We start from the raw sequence: 20748 nt of genomic DNA, 5'->3' as shown, positions 1-20748 counted from the left end.
GGCTTAGTGAAATATTTGTTGCCAAAGAGAGAGAGACTAGTTGTTACGTCCTTGTTGCCATATGACTAGCAAATATACATTTAATGTTCACATTTAACTGGTTTTAGTTTTGAATCCTGGTGTAGATGGCGAATCTTTGTCCCTGAGCATGACAGTGGTTTGTTTGTTCAGAGGACCAGACGGAGCAGAGGGAGAGACCTTCATCCATAAACGTCACTGCTTGCAGGCACACACCACCGGCGGCGAGAGCCCTGATGGATATATCTAGATTGGCGCGATATACCCAGAGTGACACAATGTTTATACATCCTAGAGGACAGCCAGGCTGTATAGTTTAAACGGAAAAATTCATTGTCAAGTAAAAGAGAGCCTTATCTCAGTAACGTTGCATACTTACAGACTAAAGGAGACCCCAGAGTCACTCAAGTTCATGCAGGAGTACAAAGTCAGGAAAAGAATCACAATAACATGTTAAACACACACCAAAGTTAAATGCCATGCTGGCACAGAGTGAAGCAGATTGGCGAGGGCTTGTGAGGCCCAGTGCCGAGTAGTACTAGATATACACAGTGAATCAGGCAAGGGGATAGAGACAAATCCAGACAAATCCACGGTTAATAATCAATTTTGTTTTTATTTTAACATCTTGTGCACCAGAGAGGTGAAAGGAGAATGGTGAGGGTTGTGCAAGTGAACAGAAGGAACACAACCAGGCAAAAGAATCAGAATTTGTCTCAAATGCGTTATAACAACCCAAAGACCAAGTCAGACTAAGAACATGAACAAGATTTTTAGTGACTAAACAATCAATGACTACTGAGGAATAAAAAAAAATCCAGGTTTCCTGTGTATCATGCTGATGAAAGGATCAAAACTTGGCAGAAGAAACATGAGTGAGTGGAGGCATTCTGTGAACAGTACAGGCTGGTGTAATGGGGTGGGGAATGTTTTCCTGGAACACATTACATTACAGTTCCTGATACGTACTTAACAACGTCTGAAGGGCTTAATGTTACGCTGATCAAGTTAATAACTTCATGACTACGGTTTGCCCACTCTTGAATGGCGACCTCCAGCAAGGCACTGAATGCTTCCAGGGACATGACTGCGAATTTTCAGTGGCCTGTACAAAGGAGGCGTGACACGCCTACCTAGTACTTCTAAATATATCAGCTACAAAAAAATACTTCCACAGAACTGGAATTCACCACAATCCATTATCTTATAATATGTTTTGGGAGTCGAATGTGAATGAATTCTAAAATTCTCTTGGGTATATGATTATATTAACTGACAGACACAAAATAGGCTCATAATTCAACGATGATTGCATGTCTGAAATGGGAAGAGTGCATTATCGGAAATGCTAAGAGTTGGAAGTATCGGAGTAAGTGGACAGTTGAGAACAAAATGCTGAATGATAAGAGCACACTCAGAGGAACACAGTGTACTGCTATTTCACCACAGGAAACACACACACACACGTATACAAAACACAACACAAAGACACACACAAAATAAGGACAAACACACAACAAACCTGGTTCTCAGAGGGCTGATCTGTGTGTAGTAGCTGTGCATGCTGTGGTAGAAAAGGCCTACGATTGTGGTCTGGGCTACAAAGACAAAAAAAAAAGCACACACACACACACACACACATTAGTACAAGAAGTGAAATATTAAGTGAATTTACCAACTTCTAACATTTTACTATATAGATTAAAGTGTAACTCAGTACATCGTATGTCAACACTAACACACATTTCAGGTCACTAAACGAGTAAATGGTCAAGCGCTTTAGGTAACAGTTCCAGGAACTGGATGAGAGGAAACGCTAATGTTAATGTTTCAAATTTGTTTTTATCTACCTACAGCAAAGCTTTAGTGATCTGGGGATTATACATTTCACAACAGCATTCGTGTAAAAACATAAATTAGTAATTTGATTTGAATAAATTTTGGCTGAGGGAATCATTTGTTTTTATTTTTTATATTGTCTTGCAAAACTGATCATATTTATAATTAAAGCAATGTTAAAAACACATATCAAACATAATGTGGATTTTCTGCATGCAAATATTGTAAAATTTCAAATAGTATTCCAGTTGTGAAATTCATTCTGACAGGCCTAAAGTGTGTGTGTGTGTTTGTGTGTGTGTGTGTGTGTGTGTGTGTGTGCTTTGATAATCTATCAAGAGGCTGCTAAAATGCACATAGAGGCTCTTCTCATTATCACAGCCTCTTCACTCTGTCCCCTCACCATGAGTCTAATAGGACAGCGGTGCTCTCACACACATCTGCTACACACACATGTATGAGAAGATCTTTCACTCCCGTACAGCTCTGCTCAGACGCAGAGGCAGAAAACACAAGCACACTGTGTGTCAATCTACTCTGGAGCTTCCAAATGAGATGGTTTGAATTCTTCAGTCCCGATGTGCGCCAAAAACAATTTAAAAATAAAAACAACACAGCTATGCACACCACCTGTTTTTTTTAGGCACAAATGACACAAAACGTGGCAGGGTACGCAGTCTAAAACGTGACCGCTCTCCGAGGGATCCTTCATATTGTCCGCAAATCTCCAAGGCAGTCCACGAACCAAGCTTAAAAAAATCGACCACACCTTTTTTATGCTAGGACTCTGCGAAACTTGGCCACGCAGTACAACCCAGTGGAACGTGTTCCCACTTTCCGTACATTTAAGTGCCTTATAAACTCGGGTTCGGTCCTTAATGGACTGCTTGGTGTGTCCGAAACACTTGAGCAGCGCGTTACTGCCAGTCCTGAGGTTTACACGCCAGTCATGTCAAAGGCACTAACAATACAATCTATCACTTCTAACACACGTTTGCTCTTCAGATAAAATTAGAACAAACACGTCAGTCTGAGAGGAATGAGTTCATTTTCTCAGCTTCTTATAGTCCTTTTCTCACACACACACATTAATTTAATAATGTCAATAATATAAATTTTAGAGATAATATTAATATAAAAAGTACTTATGAAAATGATTTCTGACAGGAAAGGTAAGTAGTTTCTACAACTGAACTGACTGGAATATTTCCTTCCATCCTCTTTAATGATTCTGGAGTACAACATGATACATGACTAACATGATATGATATTTTGGACATATTGCACACACACACACACACACACACACACACACACACACACACAGACTCTTTTGCTTTGGGTGAATCAGAATGATCTCTCTCTGCTCTATCTGTGCTGTTTCAATGCTGTTTGACTGGCAGGTGTAATCAGTGGCATTGATTGCGGTGCTACATTCCAGCGCTCAGCTTCACCTCAGCCCAACTCTTCGCACTCGTACTAAACCTCTGCCTTCTTATGAAAACATTTAGCCTCGTGCCTATATGTGTGCGAAAGCGTGGAAAAAAAAAAGACTTGGGTACATTCCAGGTGTATCTGTTTCTGTGTGCGTGTGTGTGTGTTCACTCACATTCTGTAGTGAAGGCCTCTCCTGGCACTGAGATGTAGTTCTTGCCTTGTGTTGGAAATCTGTAGTTCTGCATGTTATAATTTTGCGGGATCTTCATCAGAGAGTAATCTGTAAACAAAGAAAAGGGGAGAGGAGAGAGAATATTACTCCCTGATTAAACACTGAGACAAAGCTGAAACATCATAGTTTATTTCATACGCCAGTTGCTTTGATGTTCTGCAATGCTGAAGTTATAGCTGTGCGACTCCATCGCTGAAATCACGCCTCTGGCGTCCCATGGCAGCTTTAAACCATAGCACACGGCCAGGTCAAGTTTTTACCCACTTAAACTTTTTCTGAAAATTTCTGAGTAATGTTTGTCAACACTTTGTGAATCAGAGATATTTATTGATGAAGGATCCAATCAGATTAAAACGTCTGAGAGTGCGCTCGAAAAAAACTCTTGGGAACATCTCTGAGAACTGCCTGAAAGCACTAAGTGCTATTTAAAAGAGAGTGTGTGTAGCAGTTACAGATGCTAAAGGAGGAATTTTTGATTAATGTGAAGTTTGTTTTTCAGTTTTTGCCAAAAATATTTTTACACGATATTCCTTTTAACAGAATAACCCTGGTCTTTTATATGTTAAATTTCTAATATGGAAATCCAAGAGGCAGCTATACATATGTTTTTTTTGTTGTTGTTTTGAGGACATCTTAAGCTACATAGATACATTATATGGCCAAAGGTTTGTGGACAGCTGACCAGCATGTGCTTTTTGAACATCCCCTCTTTTACTGTTATAACAGCATCCACTCTTCTGGGAAGGTTTTCCACTAGATTTTGCAGCGTGGCTGTGGGGATTTGCTCATTCATTAGAGAAATCTTCTCAGGAATGATAAGTGTCTGTAGTCTGGGGATATTAAAGCTTTGATTGTGGGACATACTATAGCTTAGTGTTAAAAGAGTATATTTAGTGCAACAATTGATTTTTTAACTGTCTTATTAAATATACGTTTGACTTTTGAGTGAAGTGGGATATTAAATATTTTACCAATGCCTAAACTGTTGGCAAAGTGATCAAACTAATCATTTTCAGAAACATTGTAAACAAATTTCGGTAATGAAAAAATATTGATAAAGGCAAAACAGGAAGCGAAAGGCTACTGTGGTCAAAACCAAAAACTGTATTTTGTATTTTTATCTTTTTTGTCCGTCAGAAAGGCTAAACTCTTCACATTCTAATGTTTTGTGATTTGTGCGTGAGAGTTACACTGTTCATTCATCGCAAAGAAAGGGTAACTAAACACTTTTGAATGCTTTTGAATCCTTAACTTGTAAAGAATCTGCCCTTCTGCAGAATCTAAACATGCTTGAGGGCAAACACTTGTGTGCTCTGCCCTCTTTATCATTCCATTATGATTTATTCACTTATTGTAAGTGTTCTGAGCTCTGGGAAAAAATATACTCTCTGGTCACCTCCAACCCTGAGAATCTTAATCTTATCATAAGCAACGGAGAGGATCAGAGAGAGAGAGAGAGAGAGAGAAGGAGACAAGACAGTAAGTCCAAAGGGACTTGTGTAAATAGGGCTGATGCACTTATCTGGGCAAACAGTAAACCCAGTAAATGTTACTTAGTCTTTGAAGGAAATTCTAACCATCTCTCCAGCCATCCATCACCTCCTCCCCTTCCTACTTGAAGATGCAGTATTTAAGTAATAATTGTACCCCTATGACGCACTTCCTGTTAGCTATATACTAATTCATGACTTGCTGTGTCTGGCAACTTGCTGACCCACAGAGTGATCTTGTGTCATTTATATACTAGGGGTCAAATACACGACCAGGGAAATCGATTTCTTATAATGTGACCCAGGGCAAAGGTAAGTGAATGTGTGAATGTGTGTGTGTGTGTGTGTGTGTGTGTTGCCACTGACCTGCAACATAGCTCTTTCCACCAATAGCGACAAGAGAATTTGGTTTAGCCTCGAGATTGGACACCATGTGCCCCATGACTTTGTCCACTGTGTCTATGAGTCCACTGATTACAGGAGTCGACTGCTGATGTACACACACACACACACACACACACACACACAGAGTAGAGAGTAGAGACAAAGACAATATCATGGTGTTAATTCTCATAAACGACTCCGCTCATCTGTGTTAGAAACGATTCACACTCACTCAGTCACCCACTCATTCATCCATCCAACCAACCGTCAGATCTTTACTGACGTAGCGTAATGACGTAGCGAGTGCATTTCTGCGTACCTCCTCGTCTTCTCGCCAGCTACTGGAGGATATCACCTCGTCAACGCTCTTCAGAAATGACTGTAACGCACATACACACACACAAACAAAGAACTCATTCTACGTCTATATTTGGACACCTGGAGTGTCTTATGTTTTATTTAATCTAATGAATTTACTGTTAGTGCTACAGGCATAACTAAAATGAAATCTAATACAACAAAATAAAATAAAATACACTACATGGCCAAAAGTATGTGGGCCCCTGACCATCACACCCATATGCGGTGCATTCCCACACTGCCACAAAATTGTATCGAATGTCTTGGTATGCTGTAGCATTAAGATTTCCCTTCACTGGAACTGAGAAGCCCAAACCTGCTCCAGCATGACAGTGTTCCTGTGCACAAAGCGAGCTCCAAGAAGACATTTCGGATGAACTGGAACGCCGATTGCTCCTCAGGCTTCCTCGCCTAACATCACTGCCTGACTTCACTAATGCTCTTGTGGCTGAATGGAATCGCAAATCCCCACAGCCACGCTCCAAAATCTAGTGAAAATCCTTCCCAGAAGAGTGGAGCTTATTATAACAGCAGAAGGGGACTAAATCAGGAATGGCATGTTCCCCAAGCACATATGGGTGTGACGGTCACGTGTACACATACTATTGGCCATATAGTGTATTCCTTGGTTAGATTTTCTAATTAATTAAGCCTAAAAAATGAGCCAGTTGCTTGAAGCTTATCAAAAATGTTAATATAGGGTGTTTCGAAAGCTAAAATCATGTTACTTATTTAACTTACATCTGAGGTGAACTTGCATTTGAACTAAACCAAAATGAAGCATTTTAAATATCAGTGCATGTGTATGACTATGTTCAGGGTGGATTTATATCTTGTTTGATAAAACATGTTTTGTATAAAACTCATCTACAGAACCAGAAATCTTTATTAGACTCACAGGAATCTCCGTAGATCATGCACATTTGTGTGAAACCTTTTCAAACTCATGCACAGATATAGGGGGCAAATTACCTTCAGACTATATGCAGTGGAAATATGGTGTCATGTTAATAATTCTTCATATAATAAATCTAAGATATAACTGACATTGAAACTGACATTGCTCCACTGCTAGGATTGTTAAAAGCTATATCTTAACTGAGTCAATTCCAGGTATCATGTTTGAGTGGATGTATATCTGAGTGTATGGTGTTTCTATTTTTCTTCTCATGTACCTGTGTCAGATTGTGAGCTGTATCCTTAGGAATAGTCTTATTGGGCAGAATGAAGGAAGACTGGAGGAAGTTTTGCAGTGACATGGGCACTGAATCATGAATCTCTGTGAAGTTAGAGACAGTGGGGTGGGGTGATGCTGTTGTTGCCTGTAGAACACATAAACACACATACACACACACACACACACACACACACACACACAAAGCCAAGCAAAGATATCAGGTGATCAACAGCAGAGCCCAGGGATGAATGACTTGAGACTTACGTCACTTATTGATCCCGTATGTTTTAGGTTACAGATTTAATTTATGAAAATGACCTTCTTGCAGGACGTAACTGAATTAGGTCTGCTACTCTCCTAAGTTAAAGTTATGTTCTGCCCCATCTTCATTAGATCTATCTGGATGCTGTGTGAGCATGTCCGCCCCGCACACACCCGGCTGCCCATTGCAGGTGGTAATAAGGTTATGTGCACGTAAATCATGCGTACTAGTTTGGAACAATTAGAACAAATTGTCCGAAATAACTTACAGACTACCTTCCTCACTGCCGTATTGTTTTATCTGCACCCAAAAGGAAGGCATCCTGAATCTGGGAACGTTTCAGCCGCCTCTGAACTTCTCTCTTTCCCTTTCTCTCTGTCTCTCTCTCCCTCCCTCTCACGTTTCTGACTTCCCGGCTTAATAATCTGCAGCAATGCCTCTTGCGTGAGCACTCAATATCCAATTTCTTTCCATTTCCTCAGAGTCTGGAGGAAAACAATAGCTCCACAAGAGATGGATTTGTTTGTGTTTATGGGTCTGAACTCCACCTCATTTCCTGCTGGGATCTTGTGCAAAGGTCTGCGGGTGCGTGTGTGTGTGTGTGTGTGTGTGTGTGTGTGTGTGTGTGTGTGTATGTCCCCTCGGCTGTCATATGTCTGAATTAGCTTTAAATCCCCTAATCATTTCAGAATGTATGACTCATGTACAGTGTGTTTGTGTGCACTGAGTGCACATATCATCTCTCTCTTTATACCCTCACTGGTTGATGTGGGGAAAAGTCACAGAGGACAGATTGAGAGTGTGTAAAATGCTGGCTATAAAACTCCCTCTCCTCGCTGCTGGAGGAGAGCAGAGTGGATCTGTCAGTGTCCTGAATGCCTGCGCTAATTTACTAGCGGCCAAATGAAGTTACCAAGCACAAGCAGGGCGCCGTGTTCTCTGTGTACTTCACTAGTTTACTCCGCTACTCTTAAACCTCGTAACACACAATACACTCTAGACTGTAGATGTCCGCTTGCAAAATTTTGGTCCTTTTTAATTCAGTCCTCGTCCACCTGGTTTTGGCTACTTAATGTATATATCATTTGAATTTGATTTGTATAGAGTTTTCAACAATAGACATTGTCACAAAGCAGTTTTACAGAAATCCAGATCCCTGATCAGCAAGCCAGAGGCGACAGTGAGACAACATCAGGAAGAAACCTTGAGAGGAACCGGACTCAAAAGGAATCCCGTCCTCTACTCGGTGACACGGGAAAACTGAGCTTGATAATTTGTAATTCTGGCTGAAATCTAGATATAAGAGAGTGAAAATACTGATAGAGATCAATTATTACTGTTAAACAGTGACTTTTAGTACAGATTGTTTGTTATAAATGACTCCTAACACCATTGGAAACCTGAGATAAGAAAAGAATACTCGCTTTCTTTCCTACGTCATGGCTGACAAAACACTTCGGTCATTAATCAAGGTTTTCCATCGATTTACTATGAGTAATTTATCATGTTCCAGGGTTAAATAGCTATAGTAGTGTTTGAGGAACAGAATAAAGCTGTTTTGGTTACTGGGCTGATTTCAATGAGTAATCAGTCTGAGTGACAAACACAGAAAAACAGCAGGACTACGGGGTTGAGACTCAGTGGTATCAAACAGCCAGGCATAATTAGACCTTTCGCTCATATCACATCTGCAATCTTTCTGCAATTATACAGTAAATATATTGCTATTTCGACATTGTCTGTCCCTAACCAAGAATCTCCAGTCCATCTGTTTATATTTTTGGGCGTATGGTTTCTTTCCGAACAATGTATTCTCTGTGGTGATTTCTGTGTGTTTTCCACTTTCAGTCATTTACAGAGGCTCGGTTTACACTAAACAGACCTGGCAGTGAGATTTGGCACGTGGATTTAAATTATAAACTGTTACCTGCAAAAGGGCATCTGTTGTGGTGTGGACGGAGGAAGGAGATTCTGTAGTTGGAGGATAAACCACATCCTCACCTGAGAAACACAGACAGATGGAGAAAAAAAAATTATTTTAACACTTATTCAGTCAGCATAGTTTTTTTTTCCTAAAGACATTAATCCTAACGTATTAGCTGATCAATGATGTTTTTTACTGTTATTGTTTTTTATCGTTTCTTAGTTCTTTGGTTAAAACTAAAGCTAAATCTAAAGGACTGAATTGTATAAGGTTATAAATAGATTTGAATCTTTAAAAAAACATTGGAAAATGTAGAGCATGTTTAGGAGAAATCAGAGCCTCACCTGTGATAAACAGAAAAAAAATATTTTAACACTTATTTAATCGACATCATTCTTCAGTAAAAGTGAGCCTAATTAATTTTTTTTATGAATGTTTATAAGGATTTGTGGTAAAACTCAACACTGAACTGGACTTGATGTTGGAAAAAGATTTATATTAAAAAAATTCTGAGAAAGTTCAATAGTCTGAGATTCACAGAAAGTGCTCCATGCCTGTGAGAGGTAAACGTGACACCAATTCCTCCTGTCTTTTAGGAGCATTTTCCTAAAAGAACACACATGACCAATTAGAAAGGAGCTTTATAGCCTCTCTAGAAGAGTGCAAAGCCCATTACTGAGTTCATCAAGTTGAATGATTTGACAAGCAGTTACTACTGCTTACAGAAGTATAATTATAGGTCAATTCAAATGATTAGCGGCATTAAATAATCAAATAATGAACAGTCATTCCACGAAACATGAAACAAGATGTCTCTCTTGGTTAAAATCCATAACTCTACAGAACAAAACCTTACAAAGATTTCTGTTAAAAGTTGTATTCTTCGGCTATAAAATTTTTTACAGCGATAGAGGACTTAACAGAACAAGTTCCAGCTGAAATCCCAGCAAAAGTGCAGGGGGTAAACAGCTCTCGCCAAGTCCACAGCTAGAGTTGTTTCAAACAGTGAGGTAATCACAACTGCCATTTAACACAAATAATCCACCACAAATCAGCTAAATGAGAGGCCACAGATTCTCCGGAGATTCAGATTGAACACAAAGGCCTTTACGTATGATTTGTGGGTAGAGTCCTCATTTTTTTTATCCATGGCCTCACCCTGGGAGGCATTTGTAGCAGAGGATCAACTCATCAACCTCCCTTTACAGCATTTTATTGTATTCGTTTTGGAAGAGAATGACAGGCCGTTTTGTAAGCGGGCCGTAATTCGTTCCTGCTGACTCTTTGGTGGGGTCTGATGCTTTGATGAAACAAGGCAGACACATAGGCTCAGTCCAGATCTACATGCGACTCATACAGGTCAGGTGACCTTGAAGCAACAGAAAACAGGCTCACAATGAGTAACCTTTAGAGTGACAGTGTACATTGTACTGTTATCATTAGGGCAGTTACTAATGCTCTTGATAGTAGTCCTGGTCTTTATAAATAGTACTTGTGTGTCGCAAGTTCCTAACAGACTTGTACGACGCCTTCATGCTACAAGGAGAAGCTAGCTGACGCAAAAACTGTCATGATATTTTAAAATCATTGTGATGACATTTGAAAAACACTGCGCTTTAAAACAGAACCACATCAGTCATTTCTAATATATCTCCAAACACATTCAGTCTCAAACCCAAACAAAAACCCCTTATACAACGCCGAGCATGCCATTATATACATATAAGGCAAAAATATGTGCTGCCCCAATAAAGAAAAAAGATGGGAGCAGGGTTTGAATCTGATTTACAGATAGAGTTATTTATCTGGGTTTCAGTGTCCATCTGTTAAATGCGAAGAGAGATGGAGGAATGTGGAAATTGTCTCAAAAAAAAAAAAAAAGCCTTCCTCTTTGGCGTGCTCATAACCGATAAGGGTAAAAAAAAAAAAAAAAAGGAAATAATCGAAGCTGCAGATGTTTTGTATCACAAATTGAATGAGACTGGAATGATTGCTTATGACATGTGAGGAATGAAACGAAAACTTAGACTCGTGATATACTGACAACAAACACTCGGCTGTAAATATTAATTTCCGTAATATGTGTCAAGCTTGAATGAATTCACATTACATTGGGTTAGTTCTCATTTTATATATATATATTTTACATTTTACACAATATCTATGCATGAAGGACATTCTAGATCATGTTTAAATCCGAACACATGACGCTGCGGCACGGCGTGCTATCGCGGGAATGACATGCCGTAGTGCAAGTGCTGCTAAACAAAGAGTCACAGACAGCTGGACAACAAGAGGAGCAGCCAAAAGACAAGAGACCGAATATTAGTAGGCAGCTGCATGAAAGCAGATTGTGGATTTTGAAAAAAAAAAAATACCTATGGCAGCTTTATAGTAGAGCCAGATCTCTTTGGGCGAAAGAGCTCGCTCCCAAATGACAAACTCATCGAAGGACGCGGTGACGTATTGCCTATAGGAGTGGGTGTGTCCGGTTCCGATCACCAAATCTGCGTACGTATCGCCGTAATTCTGCGACACGTCGCCTTTCGGGTCGCCAATGTTGAACGTGCCGTTTATGTAGATCTTCAGGCCGTCTTTAAGGGTCCACGTGAATAGGATGTGTGTCCAGAAAGGTCCTGCGGAGCGACAGAAATAAAGAGTGTTAAAAAGCAGGCTCAGTAAACAATTTTCTGCTTTGACACAGAGATAACCAGTAATATTAGTCCCAGATTTTCTCAGGTTTTGTGACTTTAGGTTAAAAAAGCAGGTTTTAATACAGCCAATGAAATGATATCTGATATGCAGAAAAGTCAAAACGAGCGGTTCTCTGCCTGCAAGCTTTTAGCAGAGCAGAATAAAATGTTCACCTATTTCTTCTTGAAATAATGATTCTGCCTTGTTAAGCTACAGAGTCGCTCGCTGTTGAAGACTTTGTTCATGAATACATTTTGTGACGTAAATGGCAAAAAGCCCGTGAAAGCACAAGTGCTGTGTTGCTTTTACAGCTTCATTTAGCTCGAGTCTGATTTCAGTATTGGGCACTTTATCCTGCTGGCATTGTCAGCGCATTACGCCAGCTCACGTCAGAAATACTTCAAAATCGCAAAACACAACATTTACCTACCATTTATCACAGAATACACACATGAGTCATGGGCATGCTCGCTAGGGGCAGTAAGAGAAATCAATTAAAAGCCATCTTTTGTATGCATGAGGGACTTAAAATTCTGCACACATGGAGTTTTTCTGGAAGATGAGACTTTGCGTATACTTTATATATATAAACTTTATATATTACTGTGTTTAGTTTTAAAAATATTGGAGGAAAATCAAGCACTGTAGATCGCGCTTGCACATTGGTAAATATTTGCGCGGTTAAATTCAAATGAAAGGTTATGAAGGCTTCATGACTTCAAGAGAAACCATCCATACACTCTTCCCCAATCTCACCTTGCATAATTAGAACACACACACACACACACACACGCTGTCATTTCCGCACTCTCTCAGTAACATACCTGGCAGGTTGATATTTGCTTTCCAGCGTTGAGTGTTTCTCCTGGTGTAGAACTCCACGTATCCTCCCAAGGGGTTGGTGTAGACAGAGAAACCGTTGGAGATGATTTTCCCTCCTGACATCACAGCAAAGCGGGAATGTGACTCCTGGTTCTTCCAGAAGAAGGAGAATGTGATCCCTGCCGAGGAGCACGTTACATTTTTACCGTGGTGCGAAAAAGCTTTATCCAGAGCACACTTTGTGTATTAGTAGTTTTATAAATTACAATTACAAGACAGAAATACATTAAAAACAAGTTACGGCATACTGTGATGACAAACGGCAGCAAGGAACGACAGCAAGCAGGATGTGATTAATGAGCCTCTCTAGGGTTACACCGCAATTAATTCTGAAGGAACACAAGTTGTCATGACTGAGACAAAAAAAAACCCCAGTGTCTGGAATAGATGATTGAATGCAATGGCCTGCTGCGAGCGTCTAAGAGTAATAGCGTGTTAAGATTTGTTAACACCAAGGGTATAAATGACAAACAACAAAAACACTGTTTTGCTAATATATGTGCACCAATTTTTACGTTATACAAGCATAATTTTATGTTTTTTTTAATCCCGATGCAACTGCCAAGGACCTGAGAAACAAATGCACGTTCAAGGCTGAATAATTGCACGGGTCCATTTTAGCTCAATCTACCTCTGTCCAAGTTCCGCTGAATATGAATATAATATTTGTGCTTTTTCTGAAAAAAAAAAATGAAATTCAAGTTGATATAATGTGGGACAGGCGCCAGATGATGTCAGTCTCTGCATGAAAATTTGCCTTTTTATTCTAACGTAAGCCGGTATAATTCAACCGACATCTGGAGCCGCAAAGTCTTGATATGTCATAAATTTAGTTTTCAAATCATTAGCTATTGTTGTGTCATTTTGGCCTGATGGATGTAAAAATGATTCATCTAAAATCGCTTACAATAAGTGCAGCCCCATTATTGCTCTGTTTAGTACAAAGAAGGTCATGCACTCTATCAGATCTTTTATAGAAAACGCCCTAGTGAGGTATGGGTAAACAGGAAATAAGTCATTAACGTATAAAATAGAACTGATGGGAGATCAAAAGTAGAAAATGAGAATGAGAGAGAGAGAGAGAGAGAGAGAGAGAGAGAGAGAGAGAGAGAGAGAGGGAGGAAGGATGCTGGAAACAAGTGAGAGGAAAAAGAGAGCGAAGAGAGAGAAAAGAGAGAGAGACAAAGGAGCGAGGGAGAAATGAGAAAGAGAGACGAATGAGAGAGAGAGAGAGAGAGAGAGAGAAACATTGCAAGAAAAAAAGACAGGAACAAGAAATAGAAAAGAGAAGGAGAGAAATGAGAGAGAAAGACAAGATAAGAAAGAGAGAGAGAGAAAGATAAAAAGAAAGTCAGAAATAAGTGAGAGAGATGGGAGAGAAAGAGAGAGAGAAACAAGAGAGAGAGAAAAAAGAGATAAGAGATAGAAACAGAAACAAGAGAGAAAAATGAGAGACAAAGGAGAAAGAGGAAGAGAAAAAAGAGACAGGAAGGGAGAACTGAGAGAGAGAGAGAGAGAGAGAGAGAGAGGAAAAGAGACATAAATGAGCAAGAGAAAGAAACAAGAGAAAGAGAGAAAAGAAAAAAGGGAGAGGAAAGCGTGAGAGAGAGAGAGAGAGAGAAGAGACAGATAGAGAGATTAGGACAGCGAAAAAAGAAAGACAATGTGTACATGGGTGAAAAAGAAGGAGAGAAAGATGAACGGCAGTCAGGAGTCTGAGAGAGATGGACAGATAAAGCGAGAGAAAAGGAAAAGAGAGAGATAAGTGACAGAGACAGAGTGTTTAATAGAGCTTTACCTTGCGGTCCACACAGAGTGGGGTCACTGATGCAGGAGTTCTTGTAGTTGCCGAAATGGAGGAAAGTGGCTCCACGGTCTCCATTCAGATAGATGCCTTTGTTCACAACTCCTTCTACGATGTCTACAGTAAAAACACCCACGACTCATTAAAACATCTGAAAACATCACTATGGCTTCAGTACACTAAATGATCTACACCACAATAACACAACGAACATTTTTCTATTCCTGGAAAATAACAGCTACACATCTCGCGGTAACCGTAAGAAAAACAAAAATCTTTTCTGTGCTTGTTTTCATTCAACAACTTTTTTTTTTTGAAGAGTTAATCAGCTCTTGCTTAGCTGAAAAAAGTGGCGCTTGGCATGCTAGCCGGTCCAGGCCTGGATTTATGAGTGCGGCTCTGACTTTATGAGATTATGAAATTAATAAACAAGACTGCACTGTTTGCCTTCACCAAATCAGGGCCAACATGACATCATCCAGCTTTGAGTATTTTCAAGTGATTCACCTCACACTGGTGAACGTGTGGCACATGGGCTCAGGTGGAACGTCTGGATTTTTCTTGTCGATGTCATGTGATGTCTTGACCATTATATGTATTAGTTACTTATTAGACTATTAGGTACATTAATTAGGTCTAAGTTTTTTTTAAAACCCTATTTATATTGTTTTGAACATTCAGTGAACTCCATATTGCCCTTTTTTCACTATACTGTACACATCATCAGCCACAAAGATGACATGAAGAACTAAACAACATCCTGCAGCGAGGGAATCATAACATGACCTTAACATGAATCAGCATGACCTTAAACTGGTCAATAGCGTTATAGTGTTCCACCTTCTCATTCATCTCCATGTGGGCGCAAAAGGATGATTCACTCGACTACACATCTTCATTCATAGGACAAACAGTGCTGGGAGTTACGAATGACCCTGGGAGTCGTAATGCACAAGCTTCAACTCATGAATGGATGTGTTTTGGGAGGAAGAAGGGAGGAAAGGGAAACAAATACAGGAAAAAAAAAAAAAAGGGCAGCAAAGCAGACATGAGAACAAAAACAAATGGCTCGATGTAAGCGTGCAAGACGTAGGTGTGAAAAGAGATCAAGGAGTGCAGTGTAAGAGGACAGAGTGGGCATCAGAGATGAGAGAAGGAGAGAAGGAAACAGTTTACCATCCATCTGTATGAGTGTGATAGAAATGCAAAGTAGTTTTTTAGACAAGACAAAATGAATCTACATTTTCTAGATTTTGCTACTATAACAAATAAAACATGTGTATTAAGTTTTTCTTAATCTTCTCAAATCACTGATTGTGTTAATCATGCTAAAAGGAATGGTTCAGTAAAAAAAAAAAAAAAAAAAAAAATCACTGATACAATTTACACAATTTTTCACAAACCCCAAATGTAGCAACAAAACTAATGCAGCTATCTAGTAAAAGAAATCGGTATCATCTCTAACCTTTTATTCACCTCACCTCAAACTGCACCGTTATTCAGTACTGTCACATGACGTGGCTAAGAACACAGCGTGACTTTCTGTAACATACCAGGACGTCCCATAATTCCAGCAAAAGTTTTTATTTACCAAATTTGCTCAATATGTCCACCATTTTTCTCAATACACAAACTCCTATGAGCAGAATTATTTGGATTTGTTCTTCCCTGCTCAGCTACATCATGGTCTGTAAAAATATAAGAATATACAGTACACTAACCCTATGGAACACCCAGTGTAATCCTAAACAAAGCATGTAGCTATTAAAGTGCAGCCATTTTGGACAAGCGCCTAAAGTTTGAACACAGAGTTGTTCACTGTCAGAAAAACGGGTACAGAACTGCTACTGGACTGATACACCTTTTGTACCTTTAGTATTAATGTTTTTACCTGGAATGTTGCATATAGTGTACCTTTAAAGCTTTAAAAGGTCCTTACGGTCTACTTACGTACCATAAATCTTTTTTAAAGGTATATTATATCTATGTTTCCAAGTGAAAGATGCATATTAAAGGTACAAAACGTAAGCCATACCGGGTCAGCAACAGTTTTTACCTTCTTTTCTGAGAGTGTACCATGAAGCTGGATATAACTCTGAACTTCAGTTTGAAGATTCACAGCAAAATCATTCTACTGAATGTCGAATGAGTCTCTGAAATAAAAGAATTTACCGGGAAGGGGAAAATTGTGTACTTTTTTTCTTTCCACAAAACCATTCCTCTTTGGGTAATTACTGAATTATGAAGTTATTGTCTATGTGGAGGTATCTGTGCAGGAACCTCACCTACAGAGACGGAAATATTAGTGTAGGCAGAGTCATTGGTGTACACAGAGGAAGAGTTATGCGTAGGCAGGACAGTGTGGTTGTGGATTCTGAGTGCTGTGATGGAGAGAAACGTGGGAGAAATAAAAACACAAACACACACAACGGAAAAGGACAAAAGAACAAAACAAGTGATTTCCAATACAAGCACATGTGCACATAGACAAACACCGAGATGTGATAGGAGACAGACACACACACACAGAGAGAGAGAGAGAGAGAGAGAGAGACAGAGATATTTACAACAGCAGTGGACAGCACTAGCATGTACAGGGTGACCTTAAACAAAAAGGGGGTCTGGAGGATAAATGGTAAATTGACAGGTCTTTTCCTTAATACATTTATAGGCTGTTTCTGTCAGCAGCTTGATGAGACCCAGCTGGTGCATGTGGGAAAACACGGTACCGGCTACAGATGTGCAAACTGATACTTTAAGACACGGATGAAAGTTTGTCCCTCTGTTCTGCATTAGAGTGCAGGCTTGAATGTAACGACGCACACATTAGGAGAATAAAAATCGACGACCCAGCTCTCTTATATAAATCATACAAACTGTAGATTGTAGAGAGACTCCAAAAATAAAAGAATTTACCGTCTCTCGTTTAAATACCCATCTCATGCTTGTAAAAGATTTAGTAATGCAAATGCAACTTTATAGGAGACACATGCATCTGTGTTGCGGAGAATGACTGACATAACCATGTTCGATACTCTCTCAGTTACGCAGTGCCTTGATCAGGACTGAGGTAATAATCCATGAATGATTGCTGTTCATCATTTTCAAATGTTGCCCAAATGTGCCATTCAGTCACTTAAGCACTGAGGACAGCTGCACAAACTGAACAGAGATCTCTGTAGTGCGGCAAGACGTGACTGCAGAAGAATGCTTGACAGCTGGGGAGAGAAAGCCAGAGAGAACAGAGCGCAGAGAGAGAGAAAAGACGTGGATGTGAAAAAGAGAGAGAGACAGAGAGAGAGAGAGAGAGAGAGAGAGAGAGAGAGGAGGGAAAAAGAGAAGGACAGAAAAGAATCAACATAGACAGAAATGCAAAAAAGAGATCCACAGAGAAAGAGTCAGAGACAGAGAGAGAGGCAGAAAAGAATCAACGTAAAGACAGAAATGCAAAAAAGAGATAGACAGAAAAAGAGAGAGAGAGAGAGAGAGAGAGAGAAAAGGGAGAGAGAGGCAGAAAAGAGTAAACATAAGCATAGGAATGCAGAAGAGAGGTACAGAGAGAGAGACAGACAGAGAAAGAGAGAGAAGCAGAAAAGAATCAACATAAAGACAACAGGAATGCAGAAGAGAAAGACAGAGAGACAGAGAGAGAGAGGAAGAAAAGAATCAATGTAAAGACAGGAATGCAAAAAAGAGATACACAGAGGAAAAAAAGAGAGAGAGAGAGAGAGAGAGAGAGAGAGAGAGAGAGAGAGAGTAAGGCCAGATGCTGCAAGTGGTGACACAGCCAAAAGCCAAAACTGGTGCACATACTTATATCAGTCCCATTAATATGACCTGTTCTATTCCCAATCTGGTCCCTCAGGCTGCGGATCCCGTCTACATCATCCAGGGGCCAGTAGTGTGACGCTGTGGCCAGCACATCCAGGCCTGGACACACACATGCACACACACACACACACACACACACACACACACACAAAAAAAAAAAACAATTCTACCAATTGAGTTATATGCTATAACTTCTCAACACTCTTGTACTTTATATGTACTTTGTTCTTGTACTTTATTACTATGATACTATAATATGTGATTTGACTAAATCTTTGATATTGTGATCAATCACGTCACAGTACACTTTTCCGAAATATTGCATATATCAACATTATTAGAAGTCTGACAGGATACCATTATTAATAACAAGTATCTGACTGGATTTGAAAATATGTTTCATTGCACAATATTTCATTCCTCGGTTTCTATTTAAATTATTTGATTCTATGTAGATAAAAGTAACTGAAACTGTAGGGTTTTAATAATACGGCTACACTGTTTTGCTAGCACTTTGTTAGCAAACCTAAATATCACATAAATATCATGATTACTTTTGTGTATCAGTGTCTTCCAGTATCATGACGAGACCTCTCTTGTTGATTGAGTACATGCTTTATGTTTGAAAAACTCTCTATCGGACACCTAGAAATTTTATCAGCTGAAATCAATAACAGCTTTCGCAAATCTCAGGTAGGAAATGACAGCTGCTGAGTGCCTCCGTCTGTCTCACCTGAATTTGTAGCGTTTCCCACACATACTTATATGATACTTTGGTGCTGCTACAAGGTACACTGACAAGAACACTAACATACTCCCCCTTTTAAAAAATCTTAATTTATTAATTAATTATAGAAAACATTGTGCACTGTTCCAGTTTGGTGGTGACATGAATGCTTGTTCATTCTCCTCACGCCACGCAGCTCGCTCTCTGAATTATCAGGAGCTAAAAACGTGATCTAAAAACTTACTGATAACGTATAAGATTTGCTTCGAACAGACGTTTTTGCTCTTGCATGAGATCCATGATTTCTTGCTGTATATAGACACATTTAGTAGATTATATCATGGACAAATCTTTGAAGTAGTTTTATGTTATATGACATTTTATGTCAATGGACATGAAGAGGAAATAATGATAAACATATTTAAATGATATTGTCATTGCCAGGAGTCCAAGCAACACATATTGCAGTAATTATTTTCAATATTAAAAAATCAAAATGTTTTTCTAAGCCACGTTCAACCTGACCTGTAACTTGTGCAACCGTTTCAAATACGAAACCTATACTCCCTTCACATGGTTATAACAGATAAGGGGTCAAAAAGGTAAAAACATGTTCTTGTTTGTTTATCCTGTTATGAGAAAGCTGTGTGTGTGTGTGTGTGTGTTGCTGAAAAATTGCTGCTTGTGAAAGGGTAATTGGGACATTGGGCCGATCCCAATCGCATTCGCAATTCACAGCGTTCCCCCAGGACGACTTGGGAAATTCTCGCTGCTTCAGAAAAGACGTTCTGACACTTTCCAATTAACCCTTATCCTGACCAGTTTGGCTGTTTATGATTACGGAAATTATTTCTAGTTATGTATAAAATAGCAAAGTCCCTCTGAGGAACTGTGCTGCTTAGCGAGGTAAACTAAGCCGAGAACACAAAGCTACAGCGTATGATAAGTGCCAAAAGTTCCTGCACTCGGGAATTGTTACACCTTCAAAGGTGAGCAGAAACACGCGACTTGGCTCAGGCCTTGCAGCTGATTTGGAAATAAGTACACGGTGCCAGGTTGATCTTGGTAGTAGGCAGGTTTCAGACTACACTCTACACGCTAAGAAATTCCAAAAAAAAAAGAAAAAGAAAAATCTAATCTACAAATGTTGTTTGAACTGGTCTACTACAAATCTTGTAAATCTTGTAAATTATACTTTTATTTTCGTTTTTTTAAAATAACTTTGGGACTTAGGATTTGTTCACAGGGTCAAGAAAGTCTGGGCCGTAAATCTATATTTACGTTTAACATTAGTGTATGTCAAATTCACGTTGTTCTTTCACAGTAATGATGTGAAATATGATTTAAACTTAGCTAGACATGCTGAGAATGGTTTTGATGGACATTTAAACACATGTGGGATTTGTTTTGATTTAGTATCGATATAACGTCCATTACAGACACAACAGGGCGCAGTAATGCATTCAGAATTTATTTAGAAGTCCCGTCAACAGGCTAATTTCTGTCTTTATTTTCGGCGAGATCACTAAGCCCTTAATTAACTCCTGGCTTATTGTTCAGTTAATCATCTCAAAGCACGGTATTTAGTAACTAAATGAATTATTCAGTAACTACAGCGCAATACTGACTTTTACTGCTTTCTGTGTACTAAAATATTAATATGTTGGTGTTTTTTCTAGAGGCAGTT

General features: G+C 39.3%; 1 protein-coding gene across 6 annotated transcripts in view; it reads right to left on the bottom strand.

Annotated features, from left to right (window-relative positions):
• Positions 1-20748, bottom strand: part of adgrd1 (adhesion G protein-coupled receptor D1) — a 52887-nt gene that overhangs the window by 30892 nt on the left and 1247 nt on the right. Inside the window, exons 3-13 of one of the 6 annotated variants that reach the window (XM_026945890.3) lie at positions 18317-18433; positions 16789-16884; positions 14498-14620; positions 12642-12818; positions 11502-11759; positions 9127-9200; positions 6936-7082; positions 5666-5779; positions 5383-5506; positions 3467-3574; positions 1541-1616 (exon numbers count right to left, since the gene is read on the bottom strand). In XM_026945890.3, the coding sequence (XP_026801691.1) occupies positions 1541-1616; positions 3467-3574; positions 5383-5506; positions 5666-5779; positions 6936-7082; positions 9127-9200; positions 11502-11759; positions 12642-12818; positions 14498-14620; positions 16789-16884; positions 18317-18433 (1414 nt within the window). The remainder of the gene's footprint in view (positions 1-1540; positions 1617-3466; positions 3575-5382; positions 5507-5665; positions 5780-6935; positions 7083-9126; positions 9201-11501; positions 11760-12641; positions 12819-14497; positions 14621-16788; positions 16885-18316; positions 18434-20748) is intronic. The other 5 variants (XM_026945892.3, XM_026945893.3, XM_026945891.3 and 2 more) reach the window with 5 other exon arrangements.

This window comes from Pangasianodon hypophthalmus, chromosome 8 (assembly GCF_027358585.1).
Source record: "Pangasianodon hypophthalmus isolate fPanHyp1 chromosome 8, fPanHyp1.pri, whole genome shotgun sequence".
Classification (NCBI taxonomy): domain Eukaryota; kingdom Metazoa; phylum Chordata; class Actinopteri; order Siluriformes; family Pangasiidae; genus Pangasianodon; species Pangasianodon hypophthalmus.
This window is presented reverse-complemented; position numbering and strand designations above follow the sequence as displayed.